Source organism: Salvelinus alpinus, chromosome 8 (genome assembly GCF_045679555.1).
Source record: "Salvelinus alpinus chromosome 8, SLU_Salpinus.1, whole genome shotgun sequence".
In the NCBI taxonomy this organism is placed as follows: domain Eukaryota; kingdom Metazoa; phylum Chordata; class Actinopteri; order Salmoniformes; family Salmonidae; genus Salvelinus; species Salvelinus alpinus.
The window spans coordinates 31570586-31592065 of record NC_092093.1 but is presented as its reverse complement, the minus strand read 5'-3'; the positions used below and the strand labels follow the sequence as shown (position 1 = coordinate 31592065).

Here is a 21480-nt window from a genome sequence, read left to right as displayed (position 1 = left end):
TGACCAAGGAACACACTCTACTTTTCTATAAAACCAACCACAACATGTAGCAAGCACACATTTTTTTGCTAATTTCCCTCTGAGGTTTATTTGAACATTTGTTTTCTAACCAAGGTACTGTGTTCTTCATATTATACTCTGTTTCTGCTATATCAGGTTGAAGGAAAGAGAGGAAACTACATGTAGCCTGGCAGGTAGGAGCGTTGTGCCAGTAACAGAAAGGTTGCTGGATCGAATCCCTGAGCTGACAAGGTAAACATCTGTTGCTCTGAGCAAGGCAGTGAACCCACTGTTCCCTGGGCGCTGATGACGTAGATGTTGATTAAGGCACCACTCTGAAATGTAGAAGACACATTTCAATTGAATGCATTCAGTTGTACAATTGATTAGGTATGTCCCTATTGAAATCTGTTTTTACCAAGGATTAAACAGCATGCAGTACTATGTCTACACAACGTTCCTTTCTATTTAGCGCCTAAGTCTGCTCTCTGGTGGTGTAATCAATGTATTTTACTTTACAAATATTTTCTACAAGCATAAACATAGTTTTAATCAAACCAGAAACACCATTAGCTACACCAGTACTTTATATTATACACAAAACAATGTGTTAATGCCCCTGACCTGTATTTCAGATAGTTGGGAGGCTACATATTTTAGAAACGCTTTTTTCAGTAATTTTGATAGATTGCAGTTTGTCCTTCTAGGGCGCCAGTATTTGACGTACGAAAACATTTTGGATTTTTAAAAGTTGGGCGCCTTTTCTACTGCATCTTTTGTGATCAAGACATACAAGACAGAAATATTGGTAAGAATAATCACTGAATTTGTTCATAAACCTTTATTACATTATGCTGTAACGTTAGTTACGTAAAAAAATAATATTCCCACTTGAGTAAATTAGGTCGTTGATCGCTAACTTTGGGTCCTTGCGATAGATTACTGACTGTTATTGAAGTTAGCCAGCCAGCTTTGCTAGCATTGAGGTACTTTGACTCTGTCTAATGTGTTCACAGATCGATGAAAGAATGGACTCTTCTATTGCCAGTGATGTGAATGCATTTAAGACGCCCTGCAAACCAGACAAGATTAAAAGCCCTCTCTCTGATGGCGCACCCAGTCCTAGAACCCCCATAACTATCCCTGCCTCCCCTTTCATGAAGAAACTGGGATGTGGAACTGGGGTGAATGTTTATCTCATGAACAGGTTTGTTTTGTGGGATAACCTTTATGTAATTCATCCTTAATCTCAGCCAACTATAGACATATTTCCACATGTTAAATACACATCATTGGTATATCTTTCCTATACATCTCTTTACAGTATATTCTGTCATTTAGCTTCTCAGTATTACCTATGGTGTTGGTATGTCATGTTCCTATGTGCTCTTTTGCAGACTTGGTACATTTAACCAGTCTCCATGGGCTGTCAAAAAGATCAACAGCAAATGTGCCTCAAAACAGGTGGGTGTATACCAGAGAAGACTCCGTGACGAGGCAAAGATCCTGAAAGGCCTGCACCACCCAAACATTGTTGGATTCCGTGCCTTCACCACTGCCAAGGACGGCTCCAAGTGCCTGGCCATGGAGTATGGTGGGGAGCAGTCCCTGAACGATCTGATAGAGAGGAGGAGAGAGGAGGGCCTGAAGGCTTTTCCAGCCGCCACCATTGACAAAGTGGCCTTACATGTGGCGCGTGGCCTACAGGTAACATCCTACTCATCTTTTGAATCCAGTTTTCACCTGGTATTGATCTGGAATGGGTTACAGGGGGAGGAATGGAGATATTGCTTGTAACATAAAGCTGTAATACCAGGAGTGCTGTAGTGTAGACTGGATGTGATCATCCAGCTCATCGATATGGATTGGCTCTATTCTCATGCTTTGGGGCAGAGAGGTCATGTAAGCAAATGTAATTAAAGATTGCTGTTTTACATTTCCCCTACTCAATCATCCTCTGACATGAATAATATGTGGTGATGAAGGGTATTTGAGTTTCTCCTCCATTAGTGTCATTACATCAACAATTTCAGGTTTAGCATTTCAAATGTTCTGTAATCCCCTGAGGGGGTGTTGCTTTATGCAGCAGTTTTTAAACAGCATCATTGCTGAGTATAGGAATCTTTGATTATTAAGGAAACGCATGAAATGTATATTTGTTTCACCTTCAGTACCTTCACAACACGAAGAAGCTACTACATGGCGACATGAAGTCTTGCAATGTTGTCATCAAGGGAAACTTTGAGACTGTCAAAATCTGTGATGTGGGAGTCTCCTTGCAGTTGGATGAGAATATGAAAGGTAGATATCACCATCTGAGCTCAATACATACACTCAAACACTGGTAAAATAGGCAGAACTTGGTATTTTGGTCTCTTTTCTCCATCTGTTGCTGTTGTTAGACAACCTGTCTCTGTTTAGAAAGTGTGAACCTGAGAAATTAGCCGGATGTAAACACTGATTAGGACCTGAACAAAATGCATTCCTAGCCCTCTTTAGTTTAGGTCTTGGGGTGTAATGCCAAACATCTGTTGTTCTTGCAACATAGCTGTTGATGATTTTCACAGTGTTGCGCGCACTCATGTCACGAGCCTAATGGAACACATGCCCAGTGGTTACATCATGCTTTCTTGGAACACAGCGTTTCAATTCATAGTAGGGATGCTGTAGGGACGGGTATAGAGTAACAAACCATCTGCAGGTGGTTTGCTATGTAAACAATCTATTTTATTCATCAAATTGTATTTGTCACATGCACCGAATACAACAGATGTAGACCTTACCGTGACATGTTTACTTACAAGCCCTTAACCAACAATGCAGTTCAAGAAATATAGTTAAGAAGATATTTACAAAATAACCTAAAGTTTTAAAAATGATGTAAAACAATATAATAACAATAACGAGACTATATACAGGGGGTACCTGTACAGAGTCAATGTGCAGGGGTACTGGTTAGTCGAGGTCATTAGTACATGTGCATTAGGTAGGGGTAAAGTGACTATGCATAGATAATAAACAGCGAGTAGCAGCAGTGTATAAGAGAGGGGGGGGTGTCAATGTAAATAGTCCGGGTGGCCATTTTATTAATTGTTCAGCAGTCTTAGGGCTTGGGGGTAGAAGCTGTTAAAGAGCCTTTTGGTACTAGACTTGGCGCTCCGGTACCGCTTGCCGTGCGGTAGTAGAGAGAACAGTCTGACTGGGGTGACTGGAGCCTGAACATTTTTGGGGGCCTTCCTCTGACACCACCTAGTATATACGGTGCATTCGCAAAGTATTCAGACTCCTTGACTTTTTCCACATTTTGTTACGTTACAGCCTTATTCTAAAATTGATTACTTAACTTTTCTTCCTCATCAATCGACATACAATACCCCATAATGACAAAGCAAAAACAGGTTTTTAGAAATGTTTGCAAATGTATTAAACATAAAAAACTGAAATGCCTTATTTACATAAGTATTCAGACTCTTTGCTATGTGACTCGAAATTGAGCTCAGGTGAATCCTGTTTCCATTGATCATCCTTGATCTTTTTACAACTTGATTGGAGTCCACCTGTGGTAAATTCAAATGATTGGACATAATTGGGAAAGGCACACACCTGTCTATATAAGGTCCCACAGTTGACAGTGCATGTCAGAGCAAAAACCAAGTCATGAGGTCGAAGGAATTGTCCGTAGAGCTCCGAGACAGGATTGTGTCGAGGCACAGATCTGGGGAAGAGTACCAAAACGTTTCTGCAGCATTGAAGGTCCCCAAGAACACAGTGGCCTCCATCTTTCTTAAATGGAAGTAGTTTGGAACCACCAAGACTCTTCCTAGAGCTGGCCGTCCGGCCAAACTGAGCAATCAGGGGAGAAGGGCCTTGGTCAGGGAAGTGACAGAGAACCCGATGGTCACTCTGAAAGAGCTCCAGAATTCCTTGGTGGAGACGGGAGAACCTCCCAGAAGGACAACCATCTCTGCAGCACTCCACCAATCAGGCCTTTATGATAGAGTGGCCAGACGGAAACTACTCCTCAGTAAAAGGCACATGACAGCCTACTTGGAGTTTGCCAAAAGGCACCTAAAGACTCTGACAATGAGAAACAAGATTCTCTGGTCTGATGAAACCACAATTGAACTCTTTGGCCTGAATGCCAAGTCTCATGTCTGGAGGAAACCTGGCACAATCCCTACGGTGAAGCATGGTGGTGGTGGCAGCATGCTGTGGGGATTTTTTTTCAGCTGCAGGATCAAGGGAAAGATGAACGGAGCAAAGTAGAGAGAGATCCTTGATGAAACCTGCTCCAGAGGGCTCAGGACCTCCGACTGGGGCGAAGGTTCACCTTCCAACAGGACAACGATCCTAAGCACACAGCAAAGACAACGCCGGAGTGGCTTCGGGACAAGTCTCTGAATGTCCTTGAGTGGCCCAGCCAGGGCCCGGACTTGAACCCGATCAAACATCTCTGGAGAGACCTGAAAATATCTGTGCAGCGATGCTCCCCATCCAACTTGGCAGAGCTTGAGAAGAATGGGAGAAACTCTAGAAATACTGGTGTGCCAAGCTTGTAGCATCATACCCAAGAAGACTCAAGGCTGTAATCGCTGCCAAAGGTGCTTCAACAAAGTACTAAGTAAAGGGTCTGAATACTTATGTAAATGTGATTAGTAAAAAAAAAAAAAGTTTAATACATTTGCAAAGGTTTCTAAAATCCTGTTTTTGCTTCGTCATTATGGGGTATTGTGTGTAGATTGATGAGGGGGAAAAAACAATGTAATCTATTTTAGAATAAGGAAAGGGGGATACCTAGTCAGTTGTACAACTGAATGCCTTCAAATGAAATGTCTTCTGCATTTAACCAAACCGCTCTGAATCAGAGGCTATAATGTAACAAAATGTGGAAAAAGTCAAAGGTTCTGAATACTTTCCGAATCCGCTGTAGGTCCTGGATGGCAGGAAGCTTGGCCCCAGTGATGTACTGGGCTGTACGCACTACCCCCTGTCGTGCCTTAGTTGTTAATACAGGTCATGAGTGGAGAACAGGAGGGCTTCTTAAAGAAAAACTAACAGGTCTGTGAGAGCTGGAATTCTTACTGTTTGGTAGGTGATCAAATACTTATGTCATGCAATAAAATGCAAATAAATTACTTAAAAATCATACAATGTGATTTTCTGGATTTTTGTTTTAGATTCCGTCTCTCACAGTTGAAGTGTACCTATGATAAAAATTACAGACCTCTACATGCTTTGTAAGTAGGAAAACCTGCAAAATCGGCAGTGTATCAAATATATGTTCTCCCCACTGTATGTCAAGACACAATAGTGAATCATTTCAACTGTCAAGTGAAATGCAATAAGAGTTTTGTTAACCTCAAACCAAATGCAGAAAAGCTTTGTTTGCATATCGATACTTGTATCTAATAGTTTCGATCCTGTCATGGTAACTTTTTAATGCTTTTTTTGGTAAATATTTTGAGCAATGTGTGTGTGATTAGTTATAGACATTAACATGGGCAGGAACAAAAAGGGTTTAAAAAAAGTTTAATGTATTATATAATTGGGGTTTTAAGCACATCAATTCCTCATCTGGAGAGCACCTCCTCCCAGCTGCCCACTGCATTGAGGCTAGGAAACACTGTCACCACCGATAAATCCACTATAATTGAGTATTTCAATAAGCATTTTTCTACGGCTGGCCATGCTTTCCACCTGGCTACCCCTACCCCGAACAACAGCCCTGCACCCCCCACAGCAACTCGCCCAAGCCTCCCCCATTTCTCCTTCACCCAAATCCAGATAGCTGATCTTCTGAAAGAGCTGCAAAATCTGGACCCCTACACATCAGCCGGGCTAGACAATCTGGACCCTCGCTTTCTAAAATGATCTGCCGAAATTGTTGCAACCCCTAATACTAGCCTGTTCAACCTCTCTTTCGTGTAGTCTTGAGATTCCCAAAGATTGGAAAGCTGCCACGGTCATCCCCCTCTTCAAAGGGGGAGACACTCTAGACCCAAACTGCTACAGACCTATATCTATCCTACCCTGCCTTTCTAAGGTCTTCGAAAGCCAAGTTAACAAACAGATTACCGACCATTTCGAATCCCACCGTACCTTCTCCGCTATGCAACCTGGTTTCAGAGCTGGTCATGGGTGCACCTCAGCCACGCTCAAGGTCCTAAACGATATCATAACCGCCATCGATAAAAGACATTACTGTGCAGCCGTATTCATCGACCTGGCCAAGGCTTTCGACTGTCAATCACTACATTCTAATCGGCAGACTCAACAGCTTTGGTTTCTCAAATGATTGCCTCGCCTGGTTCACCAACGACTTCTCTGATAGAGTTTAGTGTGTCAAAACGGAGGGCCTGTTGTCCAGACCTCTGGCAGTCTCTATGGGGGTGCCACAGGGTTCAATTCTCGGGCCGACTCTCTTCTCTGTATACATCAATGATGTCGCTCTTGCTGCTGGTATTCTCTGATCTACCTCTACGCAGACGACACCATTCGGTATACCTCTGGCCCTTCTTTGGACACTGTGTTAACTAACCTCCAGACAAGCTTCAATGCCATACAACTCTCCTTCCGTGGCCTCCAACTGCTCTTAAATGCAAGTAAAACTAAATGCATGCTCTTCAACCGATCGCTGCCCGCACGTCCAGCATCACTACTCTGGATGGTTCTGACTTAGAATATGTGGAGAACTACAAATACCTAGGTGTCTGGTTAGACTAAACTCTCCTTCCAGGCTCACATTAAGCATCTCCAATCCAAAATTAAATCTAGAATTGGCCTCCTATTTCGCAACAAAGCATCCTTCACTCATGCTGCCAAACATACCCTCGTAAAACTCACCACCCTACCGATACTCTACTTCGGCGATGTCATTTACAAAATAGCCTCCAACACTCTACTCAACAAATTGGATGCAGTCTATCAGTGCCATCCGTTTTGTCACCAAAGCCCCATATACTACCCACCACTGCGACCTGTACGCTCTCGTTGGCTGGCCAATATCTCTACTTGCACATTCATCTTCTGTATATCTACCATTCCAGCGTTTTAATTGCTATATTGTAATTACTTCGCCACCATGGCCTATTTATTGCCTTACCTCCCTTATCCTACCTCATTTGCACACACTGTATATAGACTTTTCTACTGTATTATTGACTGTATGTTTGTCTATTCCATGTGTAACTCTGTTTTGAATGTGTCAAACTGCTTTGCTTTATCTTGGCCAGGTTGCAGTTGTAAATGAGAACTTGTTCTCAACTAGCCTACCTGGTTAAATAAAGGTGAAATAATACATTTAAAAAATCTTTATTCTTAGTGTTTCTTACATATGTTCCCAACTTTCAGATCTTTAAATTCTACTTTTGGATTTTCTGAGAACCACCAATACTCAGAAATAAACTGTTGGTCAAATATACCAATGCCCAGTAAGCCTAAAAACCAATGCTTTAATTACTGTATGACATGTTTAAACCTCTTCCTGTTTCTGCTCCTCTCTCAGTGAGTAACCCCAAGGCAGAGTATGTTGGCACTGAGCCGTGGAAGCCCAAGGAAGCTCTGGAGGGAGGAGTGATCACAGACAAGGCAGACATCTTTGCCTACGGACTGACCCTGTGGGAGATGATGACTCTGGCCATGCCTCACCTGGAGAATTTGGACAGTGAGGAGGAGGGAGGTAAGGAGAGTTCTATATGTCTAGAGCTCATTTTAAAGGCAATTTCACTTGTTTTGGATTTATGTAAGACTTCTGTCCCGTACAAGATCATTTGCTCAATAGTTTTAAATAATTGTATAAACGTTATATTCTCAGATGATTCAATGGACGACTTTGATGAGGATGCCTACTATGAGAAGTTGGGCACCCGGCCAGCGCTGGACTCTGACAGTCTTGGGGGAGCCTACCAGAGAATGGTGGAGCTCTTCTGGCTCTGCACGGAGGAGAATCCACAGAAACGCCCCTCAGCTACCCAAATAGTTCAGGTTCTGGAGTCCAACATGCAGGCGGACAACAAAAATAGTGAGGTCATTGTCATAGACTGACCAGTCTCATCAAGCCATACTGTAATGACTAGACCGGTGTCCAGAAACCTTGACTTTTGTAATATCATTGTATTATTCTGTCCTGTACTCTTCTCTAGGCCTGTACTCCTTTGTCAGGTGAAACTTGTAAATAAAATGTTGTATTTCAATATACTGCTATGAAAACAGAAGGAATTCAAAGAAGCATGTTTTTTCTCCGGTTGTTTAAACTAGAGTTGACTAATACTTGAGCATTTTAGTAGTGTCCTACATGGTTTGTGCTGCATAATCTAAAATGGAATGTGTAGTGTAGATGCATTCTATGCTGGATCATTAAGGCTGTAAAGTGTCATGAATGTCAGTCATGTGATTAAATAAATTGCTCAGATGCTCTGCCATACTACTCTTTATTTTAACTGTTTATATTTAGGTCCCACTGCATTTCTGTGAATAGCAGTGGCACAACTGTCATATTACAGACAAACTACTAGTGAAATGGGTGTATTTTGGGGAGAAAAAAAACATTTAGTGTTGATGGAGCATGATGTCAAGAAGTTGGGCTTTGAAGTGTCAGTAAAATTTTATTAAAACTATATACAAGCTGTAGAATAAAATATACTTGAGTTCAACACTAACGGAATTTGACTGCAACAGCCATAACTTGCATGTTCAACAAACCTTCAACTTTCTGATTTAAATTAAACTCCTCAAAAAGGGGCAAACATTGATCAAACTCAAAGCATTAAAAAAAAAAGTCTGAACTTGTGCTTTAAGTCACCCAATGAAATTGTAGACCATAAATGCAGGCTTCTCGCAGTACTTTGTGGCGAACAGTTTGCCATCTGGGGTGGGGTCAGAGAAGGCTATTTCCTCCTTGGTCAGGTGGCCCCCATACATGAAGGAGTTTCTGAAAATGACAGAAATACATTCAGATTTAAAAAAATGGCCATACATGGCATCTTCCATTTAGCTATACATCCCTGAAATAGGCCCTCAAACCAGTATGCCTGTTTGGCTGATTTTAATTGTTGTGCTCCTCACATCTCGGTTTAACAAATCAAAAGTAAGTTTGCACTACCTAACCTGTAATAATTTCCTAACCTGACTGTGTCGAGCATGCGTGTGGCGATGCCCTTCCTCCGGGCCAGGCTGAACACCCAGATGCGGCTGACCCCACAGATGGCCCTTTCTGGCGTGGTAGAGCAGCACCAGGCTCTGTGGTGCTCCATGAAGTCCTCCCTGGTCATGTCCCTGGTCTGCTCTGGCTGCTCCAGCACTCTGAAGCCCTGGAAACAAAAGGGCAAGATAGACTAATCACTCAGTCACTCAGCTAAATACCCCTGTAAGATAGCAATTCACTCGCTAACTACACCCAGTGTTAACAAAGATCTGACAATCACCTCCAGCGTGCTACCTTTCTACCTCTGAAGGAGACCCTTGTTAATTACATGTTGTACACGCTCTGTAATGAGCCAGGTGATGACCACCCCTTCACTGGCCGCAAAAGCTAACGTCCGATTAATCATATTTGACTGAGCGTATATTTGTTCATTTCTTGATCAAGCAGACCATCTTCCACGTGCACACCACCAAATGTTTTTTTACATTATCACAGGCCTTTACATCAGCATATTGTGGTAAAAGACTCCTGATCCATTCCTGAAAAACTAAGTTACACATCGGAGCAGAGTGCAAAAGTTTAGCAGCACAGGAGGAGAGAGAAGTTACCTGTCGTATGTGCTCGGCAATGAGGCAGCCGACCACCATCCTGTCACTGTTCACATAGAGGTAGGTTTTAGCCTGGCTGGGGCAGCGGAGGGACACTTGCTGGAAGCCCAACTCGTTGTCAGCAAGTCGCCTCACATCTTCTGCCTGATCAAAAAAATCATCATTAAGCATGAACAAGTGCGTTCACGATTCCATTCACACCAAATGCATAAACACACCCTATGGGCCTAAAGTAGTGCACTATAAAGGGAATAGGGTGCCATTTCAGACCCAGGCACTGATATGATTGATAAACCTTTTTGACAGCGTATTTTGGATCATCAGGTAGAACCAGAATGATTTTTCCATCCCAGAACTCTGCTACCACCCGCTCTTTCTTCCAGCCCTGGGGACGAGAAGGAAACACTGATTAAGCAACCGTCAGAAATCAAGAGTGAGTGGTCAGTTTCACTTTATTCGCTAAACCACATCAACGGTTTTGGCTAAGCTTTTGTGAAAAAAATAAATAAGAAGCCACTCTAAAAGCAACATGCTTAGGTCAACTTGTACGCGTCGGTGAGAGGGAGGAAATGCCTAGGCATACGTACCACAAACTTAATTCCGTCCAGAAAACTCTGGTGGAACTGTGTGTGCTGGAAGTTGTCTTCCAGGCTGTCTGCACTGTAGATCATGCCACAGGACCCACACACGGTGGCACCAAACTGCTTCTGGCCAGCATCCTGAGGTAAACACAGAACAGAACATAGAGCATTAGCAAAGCTCACAGGTGACAGTGTGAGAGGCAGTCAACGGTCATCATAAATATTTCCATCCATCATCTTTCCAGAGGATTTACTTACGATGATGAGTTGATCATCAGCCTCAGCCTGTTTGTTAGTCTCCCTCTTCTTCCTGGCACTAAGGGGGTGACTAAGGGCCGAGGGGGTGCTGCAGTTCACTGGAGAGTCCAGAGCTGCCTTGCTCTGGGGCCTAAAGGCAGAAAAGAGAAAGTGATAAATGCATATATACATCGATACACACCTGTTGACAGTGTGTGGAGTTACTACTATTTGTCCATGTGCAACACCGAAAATAATACCATCCCTGGAGGGCAGTAAACCATTCTAGCTAAAAAAATAATAAAAAAAGTGTTATTGCCTACCTCTTTGATGCAGATCCAAAGATTGGATACACAGCATCAGCTGAGGATTCCATAAAGGGGAGAGAGAAACCATGAATGAAAATTAAGACACTAAGTAAAAACATTTATGCTAATTGACCAACGATAAACAACCAACCTTTGACTGGACTGGTGATGCTGTTTAATGGGCTGATATCACTGAGATCAAACACTGCCTCAGAACCTGTATCTGTGATAAAGTCCTCCTACAAACAGAAAGAACAATATCCTAAATGTAGTACGGATACACTATGCTTACAGACAGTGAGACCTATGCTAAATGCTATTCCAGTGATATACAGCTTACCCGAGTGTTTATTTCTGGGGATGCTGGACATGTGGGAGACGGAGATCGGCTTAACACAATCCTGACTTCCTTGGTCATGCCGTATTTCTCTGCTATAGCTCTGGGTGACAGGACCTCGAGTGACTCTGGACTCTTTGGTACATCCTGCACACTGAGCGTTGACTCTGGCTCTTCCTGCAGTGTCTTCACTACAACAGCACATCGATGTGGAAAGGGGGCTTGTTGTACTTTTTCTTGCTTTCCCTCTAAGGCAGGAACCATTGCTTTTGTTTTCTCAAATCTCAAAGCTGGCTTGGTAGATTTCGGGGCAGACTTTTTGTACATGGAGGCAGTTTTTTTTCCTGTGCTGAAAAAGGCAGCCCCAATGAAGATTTTAGGCTTAGGCTTTAAACCGCCGAAGGTCAAGATGATGCCTTTTTTCAGCTCCACTTGCTCTGTGCTGGTGGGTGCTTTAGGCTTTGAGGAATTGATCAGGCTTGACTTGGAGTTGACGTTTCCCGTTACGCCAGTCTTCATTCCGTGTACAGTGGCCACCTTTTTGGCCTTGGTACTTTTAATCTTCATCCTCTTCTTCTCAGCAGCGGTCGGCATTCCATAAGGATCCACACTGGTCAGCCTTGGGGGTGATTTGGTCTCATTCAGCATCTTCCTCTCCAGGGGTGTCAGGTACAAAGGTTTGCGTTTACCATAGAAGGACCCTGTTACCACAGCAGCCTTGAACGGAGAGCCTCTCTTCGGAGCAATCTTTAGGGGAGATGGAGCTGGGGATCTCTGGGGAGATGGGCAGTTCTCTTTCTCCTGGTGTTTGACTGATATCTTTAGTGGAGACTGGGGCAACCGAGATGACTTCCTGTTTAGGGGAGATCCTCCATCTGTAACAGGCCTTTTGGTTGAGTTACTAAAAATGTAGGAGAATTATACGGATGTTAGGCCCTACTCAATGTTATATGCATGAATGATTGATTAGTAACTGATTTAACACATGACTTCATAATACACATCTTGTCACTTACCTGTCAGAATCAACTGAAGAGTGCTTCCTCTTCCTTGTAGTATTGGGCATCATGTTTGTAACTTCACTGGAAGAATAAATAGAAGTATTAATGTTAACTAGCTAGGCCCCGCATTGGATAATCAATAGATAGCTACAGTAATTAGTTAAATTAACCACGCATAATCAGCTAGCTAGCATATCTAGCTATACTTGCAATGCAAACGTAATGGTAACCTTTCAACATGAAAAGGTTAATATCTTGAAAATAAATGTTGTATTATGTAGACAGCGCAGTCTTTGCCAGCTGACTAACGTTAGTTCAGTGTCTGAGTGAATCATTATTGGCGGGATGGATCTGACACAAATACACTGTGTGGCATACAAAGTTAACGAAACGTTTGTGGGAATGTCCTTTATGTGATAAAACATGCCGGCAACTTTTCACTAAAAAGTTACTAATATAAAAACTAACTTTAACTAAGTTGTTATTATTGTGGTTGAAATGATTATTGGCTTGTTAGCTAGCTAACTATTTTAGCTTGCAACGTTTTGGTGCAAACAAACAGCTGACAGGCAAAACAAAATGTAAAATGCCATCTAAACAGTTAGCTAACTTTGATCAAATAAATTGTTCTTCACAAATGCATACCAAATCCGAAGTGATCCAATGTGTAGCAAAGTTCTGGAATGTGGCTTGTTTTCCCCGCGGTTCCTGTGCAGACTGTTTTTGAACAGCGCGCCCAATGACAATATGAGCGCGTCCCACTTTGAAAAAAAAGTTGAGCAGCATAACCTAAGCGGAAACAGTTGGTTTGTGACCGCCGCCAACTTCCGGGTCAACTTTCCATGCGAAATTGACTGTCAGCACAGTTATCATCTCGTAATGAGGCAAATGTAGTTATTTGGCAAGTGTGTAAAGTACTCCATTCATATTTTGTTTCTAAAGTTTAAAACTGTTTCTTCGATTTATGCAAGATGGTGTTTTACTTCACGAGTGCCGGTGAGTAAGTGAGCTTTTCTTTAGCTTGCTATCCCGCCCATAGTTAGCAGCTGAACTAGCTAGCCTAGAGAATCTTCTTGAATCATTTTGTTAGATAGCTACGTTAGATAGCTACTTTCTTGACAAATATAATCACGAGTTGTCATTCGTCATGGATGTTTGTTGACATATTCAGGTCAGCAGATGAAGCTAGGCATTTAATTAGGAATAATAATCATGTGGAGTGGATGATGGCAGAGTTATTGTCCTATTCTGAGAACGGACAGGTATGTGTAGCTAGGCAAATTATCATATTATTCATATTTAATTAGCCCCAAAGCCTTGTTGATATAGCTAACTAAAACTATTAACTTTTGCTTTGTTTTTTTATTGTACAGTTGTTACACCTCCCTACACTATCTACATGGGGAAAGACAAATATGAAAGTAGGTAGCTGGTCATTTAAAGTGTTGTTGTCTAACAAACCATGATTCATGTTGTTAGAGGCATTAAAGATGCCTACCCAGCTAACTGTCAACTTCTTTCTCACAATTAGATGAAGATCTCATCAAATATGGATGGCCTGAAGACATTTGGTGAGAAACTCAAATATCTCTCTCTGCTTATAACTGAAACCATGAGCCTCTTATTGTGATTTGACCATTGAGTCTGAACATTTGTCTGATACATTACTCTATGCAGTGTTGAAAAATATCCACATGGTGGCACCTAGAGCTAAGCAAAGATACAGTAGTCCTATATCAGCTAATAGGGCTGTGGTAGTATGTACAGTACCAGTGAAACGTTTGGACCCATCTACTCATTCTAGGGTTTTTATTTGTTTTTTACTATTTTCTACATTGTAGAAGAATAGTGAAGACATAAACTATGAAATAACACACATGGAATCATGTAGTAACCAAAAAAGTAGCCACCCTTTCCCTTGATGACCGCTTTGCACACTCTTGGCATTCTCTCAACCAGCTTCACCTGGAATGCTTTTCCATCCAACAGTCTTGAAGGAGTTCCCACATGCTGAGCACTTGTTGGCTGCTTTTCCTTCACGCTGTGGTCCAACTCATCCCAAACCATCTCAATTGGGTAGAGGTCGGGTGATTGTGGAGGCCAGGTCATCTGATGCAGCACTCCAACAATCTCCTTCTTGGTCAAATAGCCCTTGCACAGCCTGGAGGTGTGTTGGGTCATTGTCCATTCTGCTCCAGAATGCTGTGGTAGCCATGCTGGTTAAGTGTGCCTTGAATTCTAAATAAATCACTGACAGTGTCACCAGCAAAGCACCATCACACCTCCTCCTCCATGCTTCACGGTGGGAACCACACATGTGGAGATTATCCGTTCACCTAATCTGCATCTCACAAAGACACAGCGGTTGGAACCAAAAATCTCAAATTTGGACTCATCAGACCAAAATACAAATTTCCACCAGTCTAATATCCATTGCTCGTTTCTTGGATTAAGCAAGTCTCTTCTTATTATTGGTGTCCTTTAGTAGTGGTTTCTTTGCAGCAATTTGACCACGAAGGCCTGATTCACAGTCTCCTCTGAACAGTAGATGTTGAGATGTGCTGTTACTTGAACTCTGTGAAACATTTATTTGGGCTGCAATGACTGAGGCTGGTAACTTGAATGAACTTATCCTCTGCAGCAGAGGTAACTTTGGGTCTGCCTTTCCTGTGGCGGTCCTCATGTGAGCCAGTTTCATCGTAGCGATTGATGGTTTTTGCGACTGCACTTGAAGAAACTTTCAAGTTCTTGAAATGTTCCGTATTGACTGACCTTCATGTCTTAAAGTAATGATGGACTGTCGTTTCTCTTTGCTTATTTGAGCAGTTCTTTCCATGATATGGACTTGGTCTTTTACCAAATAGGGCTATCTTCTGTATACCACCCCTACCTTGTCACAACACAACTGATTGGCTCAGACGCATTAAGAAGGAAAGAAATTCCACAAATTAACTTTCAACAAGGCACACTTGTTAATTCAAATGCATTCCAGATGACTACCACATGAAGCTGGTTGAGAGAATGGCAAGAGTGTACAGAGCTGTCAAGGCAAAGGGTGGCTACTTTGAAGAATTTCAAATATAACCATTTTTTTATTTGTTTCACACTTTTTTTGGTTACTTCATGATTCCATATGTGTTATTTCATAGTTTTGATGTCTTCGCTATTATTCTACAATAGAAAATAGTAAAAATAAAGAAACTCTTGAATGAGTAGGTGTGTCCAGACTTTTGACTGGTACTGTATGTCATTGATTATTTTAGTATGTGTGCCTTAAGGCTGTTGTAATAATTATATCATAATTGTGTCCACAGGTTTCATGTGGATAAACTCTCTTCTGCCCATGTGTACCTGCGAATGCCTAAGGGACTGACAATAGAGGATATTCCCAAGGAAGTCTTGATTGACTGTGCACAGCTTGTGAAAAACAACAGCATCCAAGGTAATACATTGAGTTTCCTGGTGAGTTTGATACAAATAATAGAGTAGTTAATACAATATCACAAGCAATTCCAGGAAACTTGGTGATAGCCTTTTAACTCTTAATTACTCTTAACAGGTTGTAAAATGAACAACATCAATGTTGTCTACACACCATGGGCTAACCTAAAGAAAACAGGAGACATGGATGTAGGCCAAATAGGTTTCCATCGACACAAGGAGGTCAGTGATCTCTCTGGCATAATGAATCCGTGTTACTTTCCGATCTGTCACTTTTATACGTGTCTCAGCTTTTATTGTTCATATGTTCTTTGTTTCTATAGGTTGTTATCAATAAAACGTCACAATAAGGTGCAGAGCGTTCGATTTGCCTGCTGGGTTGCAAGGAGACCCCCAGCTCTGCTAAAACCATTGATAACTGCGTGTCGTTTTCAAGAGATTGTTAAATAAATTTGAACTATTTGGTTTTTAATATCATCACCTCTTGAAGAGCATAGTCATAACTACAAATGTCCAATTATTCCACATTTAGCTCTGCCATCAGAGTTATACAGCAAGTAACTGCATGATTTCATGATCAGTAAACATCAATTGATCATGTAATTTCAGATACCTGAGGGTAGACTCATGATATCTCTCAATATTGTCCTCCATTAATTCGATTAAAGTGAACTATACCTGACAAGTATGTGTGGTTTAGGTTCATTTGTGTGCTCTGCCTGTCAAACAGCAGGGCACATACAAATTATTCTCTTCAACATTGTTTTTAAGAGTGTTAAATCACAATTGCTGCTGACAGACATGATTGGCTACATTGATTGATGGACCATGTCAAATTGGCTAGCTAGCTAATAACAGATCACGTCAATATGGTTAGTTAACAAGCTAACTTGCAGTGGTGATGACAGTAGTCCGACTGAGAACTTTACCAGGACGAGGATTTGCCGATGTCAAGCTCTTTCCAAAAGCCTAATCTCTGATGAAGCAAGCTAAATGACACATGTTGTAGCTAGCTACATGCCAAATGGATAGACTACCCTAACATATCTGAAAATATATTGTCAATTGATGTTTACTGATCATGAAAGGCATGCAGTTACATGCTGTATAAGTCTAATTATAGAGCTAAATGTGGAATAATTGGACGTGTAGTTCTGACTATGCTCTTCAAGAGGTGATGACATTAAAACCAAATGGTTATAGTATTTATTTAACAATCCTCTGAAAACGGCACATAGTTGTCAATGGTTTTAGCGGAGCAGCCAAATCCAACACTGCACCGTATTGTGACGTTTTGGTCATTTCTATGAAACGATCATTTAGACCTGTTTTGTTAACTGTTTTGTAGGTGAAGGTCGTGGCAGTAGAGAAAAAGGTCAATGAGATAGTGAACAGGGTGGAGAAAACAAAGGACGAGCGATACCCTGATCTAGCAGCAGAGAAAGAGTCTCGAGACAGGGAGGAGAGAAACGAGAAGAAGGCCCAGATACAAGATCTGAAAAAGAAAGAGAAAGATGACGTAAAAAAGAAAAGAGAGCTGGAGGAGCTCAAGTAAGTTATCTCCCTAGCTACATCATCTATGTTTGACTGGCATCCCAAAACACCATGTGTCACTTATGTGAATGATATGAACTTACACAGTAATTGTTCCTAAACAGAAGTTATTCTTCGCTGATGACGAGTGACAATATGACAACAAATGAGGTGAGTTGATTAACAAAATCCGAACAGAGTTATAATCTGTTTCTTTTAGAAATAGACTGGCCTGTTAATCGGTTATATGACTTGTTGCAATACGACCATTCATTATGTCAGAAATGGATAATGGAGTCTTTTTCAGGACGGAAATGATTCGGATGACTTCATGTAAAAGGAGAATATGGGACATCGGAGAGACACCATCCCCTGAAATTAAAAATTGTTGGATTGCACTGTTATACACACTGTTATACCGGACAGTGCTTTGACATTGTGTGTATAGATCGATAAACTTGCTACTGTATTTTTGGAACAGTACTCGTGCCAATTATGTACAATTTCAGGACCATAGTGAACTGCTTGTTTTCCCTACGCTTCTTGAATTTCAAAGGAAAAATTCAAACATCATTGGTATCTTGTACTTTACATCCTCTGCTTGACTGACGAGGGTAACGGCAATTCCAGATTCCTCAGACAAGTGCTGTCAAGGATTTAGTCTTGGGACTGCTATTCCTTACACGCTGTATGATCTAATTCAGAATTGGTGCATGTTGACCTAATGATATGAATGAATATATGATCTCTTGACCAGTATGTCTAGCTATGGGTGAAATTAATATGTACTTTACATCTATTATAATTTACCTGGCCGATGGTGCAGACTTTGTCCTGCCCAGAGACTGGAGCCTAGTAGTTGTGTCCCCATGAGGCCATGCAAAATAAGTTTTATCTTGAATGTTTCTTTGTAATAGCCCGAAAGAGCGCTGACGTTATTAATAAAATTCCCCTTGTTTATCCACGCAAAGTTCCATTTTTGTTTTAAATTGAACTGCCCAGAAGGTAGAGTAATTGCCCAGGTTATTATTTAGAAAAGATGTTGACATAGCTTTGCTAATGAAGAGTGAGACATTTGAATGGTTTGAGTTACTTGGTCCTTTATTAGTCATATGGGTACAATTCTCTCCCCTACCTATTCCAAGTGCTTTTTGTCAGGGTAACAGATCAGGTTTCTCTTTCCTGGGTCATGATCAGAGCTAGGGTTTAACATGCTGGATTTTCAGTATAAAGCGTGACATCTCTTCATTTCTCAATGCTGTGTATGTATGATGGGAAGCAGCTGTGCCTGACCTCTGGTCCACATCACACAGACTGAAATGCGTGGAGCAGGTTAAGGTATGAGGAGCGCGTCCAAATTAATTCTCCAAGAAGACTTGAATTTCATTTCACATCTGCATAAACAATTTCACTCCAAACAACCGTGACAAGCAGAAGAAAAGGCCTTTGTTTCACTACATGTGATATGCCTCCCACTACATGAATAAAAGTGGGTTATTCTCAGTGACAGGATGGCGTACAGTTGAAGTCGGAAGTTTACATACACTTAGGCTGGAGTCATTAAAACTCGTTTTTCAACCACTCCATAAATTTCTTGTTAACAAACTATAGGTTTGGCAAGTTGGTTAGGACATCTACTTTGTGCATGACACAATTAATTTTTCCAACAATTGTTTACAGATAGATTATTTCACTTAAATTCACTGTATCACAATTTCAGTTGACTGTGCCTTTAAACTGCTTGGAAAATTCCAGAAAATGATGTCATGGCTTTAGAAGCTTCTGATAGGCTAATTGACATAATTTGAGTCAATTGGAGGTATCTGTGGATGAATTTCAAGGCCTACCTTCAAACTCAGTGCCTCTGCTTGACATCATGGGAAAATCTAAAGAAATCAGCCAAGACCTCAGAAAAATAAATTGTAGACCTCCACAAGTCTGGTTCATCTATGGGAGCAATTTCCAAATGCCTGAAGGTACCACGTTCATCTGTACAAACAATAGTACGCAAGTATAAACACCATGGGACCACGCAGCCATCATACCGCTCAGGAACAAGCCGCGTTCTGTCTCCTAGAGATGAACATACTTTGGTGCGGAAAGTGCAAATCAATCCCAGAACAACAGCAAAGGACCATGTGAAGATGCTGGAGGAAACAGGTACAAAAGTATCTATATCCACAGTAAAACGAGTCCTATATCGACATAACCTGAAAGGCCGCTCAGCAAGGAAGAAGCCACTGCTCCAAAACCGCCATAAAAAAGCCAGACTACGGTTTGCAACTGCACATGGGGACGAAGATCGTACTTTTTGGAGAAATGTCCTCTGGTCTGATGAGACAAAAATAGAACTGTTTGGCCATAATGATCATCGTTATGTTTGAAGGAAAAAGGGGGAGGCTTGCAAGCTGAAGAATATCCCAACCGTGAAGCACGGGGGTGACAGCATCATATTGTAGGGGTGCTTTGCTGCAGGAGGGACTGGTGCACTTCACAGAATAGATGGCATCATGAGGAATGAAAATTATGTGGATACATTGAAGCAACATCTCAAGACATCAGTCAGGAAGTTAAAGCTTGGTCGCAAATGGGTCTTCCAAATGGACAATGACCCCAAGCATACTTCCAAAGTTGTGTCAATATGGACAACAAAGTCAAGGTATTGGAGTGGCCATCACAAAGCCCTGACCTCAATCCTATAGAAAATATGTGGGCAGAACTGAAAAAGCGTGTGCGAGCAAGGAGGCCTACAAACCTGACTCAGTTACACCAGCTCTGTCAGGAGGAATGGGCCAAAATTCACCCAACTTATTGTGGGAAGCTTGTGGAAGGCTACCCGAAACGTTTTACCCAAGTTAAACTATTTAAAGGCAATGCTACCAAATACTAATTGAGTGTATGTAAACTTCTGACCCACTGGGAATGTGAAAGAAATAAAAGCTGAAATAAATCATTCTCTCTAATATTATTCTAACATTTCACATTCTTAAAATAAAGTGGTGATCCTACCTGATCTATGACAGGGAATTTTTACTAGGATTAAATGTCAGGAATTGTGAAAAACTGAGTTTAAATGTATTTGGCTAAGGTGTATAAACTTCTGACTTCAACTGTATGTAACTACAGGACCCTGTGTGTTCAACGAACTGTGAATATGCATATTTGTCACATGCAAGTATGATTTCAAGCTGACTGGAATATTGCCTACACCTTCAATACATGTTTTTATGAAAGTTGTTTCATGGTTGAGGCATTTATTTAAAACATTTTCAAGACATAAACTGTTGGACAAAGGCATGATATTGAAGTTATAGCTGACCTGACAGTTGGTTGTGTGTTTAAATTGCTCTTATCATAACAGGCCTACATGGGAATCAAATCAAATTGTATTTGTCACATACACATGGTTAGCAGATGTTAATGCGAGTGTAGCGAAATGCTTGTGCTTCTAGTTCCGACCATGCAGTAATATCTAACAAGTAATCTAACAATTTCACATAAAAATATTTGGATGAGCGATGGCCGAACGGCATAGGCAAGATGCAGTAGATGGTATAGAGTACAGTATATACATATGAGATGAGTAATGTAGGGTATGTAAACATTATATAAAGTGGCATTGTTTAAAGTGGCTAGTGATCAATTTATTACATCCAATTATTAAGGTGGCTAGAGATTTCCTTTGAATCTGTCATGTTTCAGTGCTGATTAGAAGTAGCCTGCATTGTATTGTTCTAAAGAGATGTACTTCTTGAGTGGTACCACTGTGGCAGTTCAGTTGTTCCTTTGCAAGGGAGTCATTAAGGGTTCATCCAGAATTTGTAATTCTTGTCTCGTTTTATTAGTCCTGTTGTATGAGTCAGTTCCAGAACTGAGAAGACGTCCCAGTTATTTTTATAATGAGATCTACATAGATTTACAGCTATGAGTGCAGAGTCAAGAACTTATGCTACACCCATTGTAACAACATGTACTTTGTACTAAGTCTGAAAAATATTTACTGTTGCTTTATTTCACATTTTGATATTCCATTTTCTTTAGGACCACTAGATGGCAGGTTATTGCTTTATTTCCGGAGGTGCACATTTACTAAATATCATGCTAGAGTTGGTCACTCTGACATGGTAAATGGTATAATTTCTCATTCATTGATTGATTTGATCAATAATCAAACTTGATGTCGATTACAGATTTGTTTCTTTCGAAGTGTCTCTTCAATATGATCTCACAGAGACAAAGCTATATGCCTATGTTTTCCTCATATACTGCAAGTCAGCATCTATATTTACACC

General features: G+C 41.2%; 3 protein-coding genes across 6 annotated transcripts; 2 read left to right on the top strand and 1 right to left on the bottom strand.

Annotated features, from left to right (window-relative positions):
* Positions 1-692: 692 nt before the first annotated feature.
* On the top strand, positions 693-8411 carry LOC139582951 (lymphokine-activated killer T-cell-originated protein kinase homolog). Of its 2 annotated transcripts, XM_071413470.1 has the most exons (6): positions 693-808; positions 1017-1207; positions 1398-1707; positions 2172-2301; positions 7505-7678; positions 7814-8411. In XM_071413470.1, the coding sequence occupies exons 2-6, from the start codon at positions 1029-1031 to the stop codon at positions 8041-8043; spliced, it is 1023 nt and encodes a 340-aa protein (XP_071269571.1). In that variant the 5' UTR covers positions 693-808; positions 1017-1028; the 3' UTR covers positions 8044-8411. The 2 variants fall into 2 exon arrangements, with proteins under 2 accessions (XP_071269571.1, XP_071269570.1); XM_071413469.1 differs by lacking the exon at positions 693-808 and having other exon boundaries at positions 1005-1207.
* A 179-nt stretch (positions 8412-8590) lies between these two features.
* Positions 8591-13072, bottom strand: LOC139582950 (N-acetyltransferase ESCO2-like). Its single transcript, XM_071413468.1, has 11 exons — positions 12860-13072; positions 12230-12295; positions 11217-12114; positions 11028-11115; positions 10892-10931; positions 10590-10719; positions 10338-10469; positions 10046-10135; positions 9751-9894; positions 9124-9308; positions 8591-8929 (listed from the first exon to the last, which is right to left on the bottom strand). Exons 2-11 carry the CDS (start codon positions 12280-12282, stop codon positions 8797-8799), a joined length of 1893 nt encoding a protein of 630 aa, XP_071269569.1. The 5' UTR covers positions 12283-12295; positions 12860-13072; the 3' UTR covers positions 8591-8796.
* ccdc25 (coiled-coil domain containing 25) lies at positions 13071-18152 on the top strand. Of its 3 annotated transcripts, none has more exons than XM_071413471.1 (8): positions 13071-13210; positions 13588-13635; positions 13746-13785; positions 15529-15656; positions 15774-15877; positions 17004-17206; positions 17314-17359; positions 17496-18152. In XM_071413471.1, exons 1-8 carry the CDS (start codon positions 13186-13188, stop codon positions 17523-17525), a joined length of 624 nt encoding a protein of 207 aa, XP_071269572.1. In that variant the 5' UTR covers positions 13071-13185; the 3' UTR covers positions 17526-18152. The 3 variants fall into 3 exon arrangements, with proteins under 3 accessions (XP_071269572.1, XP_071269573.1, XP_071269574.1); XM_071413472.1 differs by having other exon boundaries at positions 13075-13214; XM_071413473.1 differs by having other exon boundaries at positions 13210-13476.
* Positions 18153-21480: the final 3328 nt, after the last annotated feature.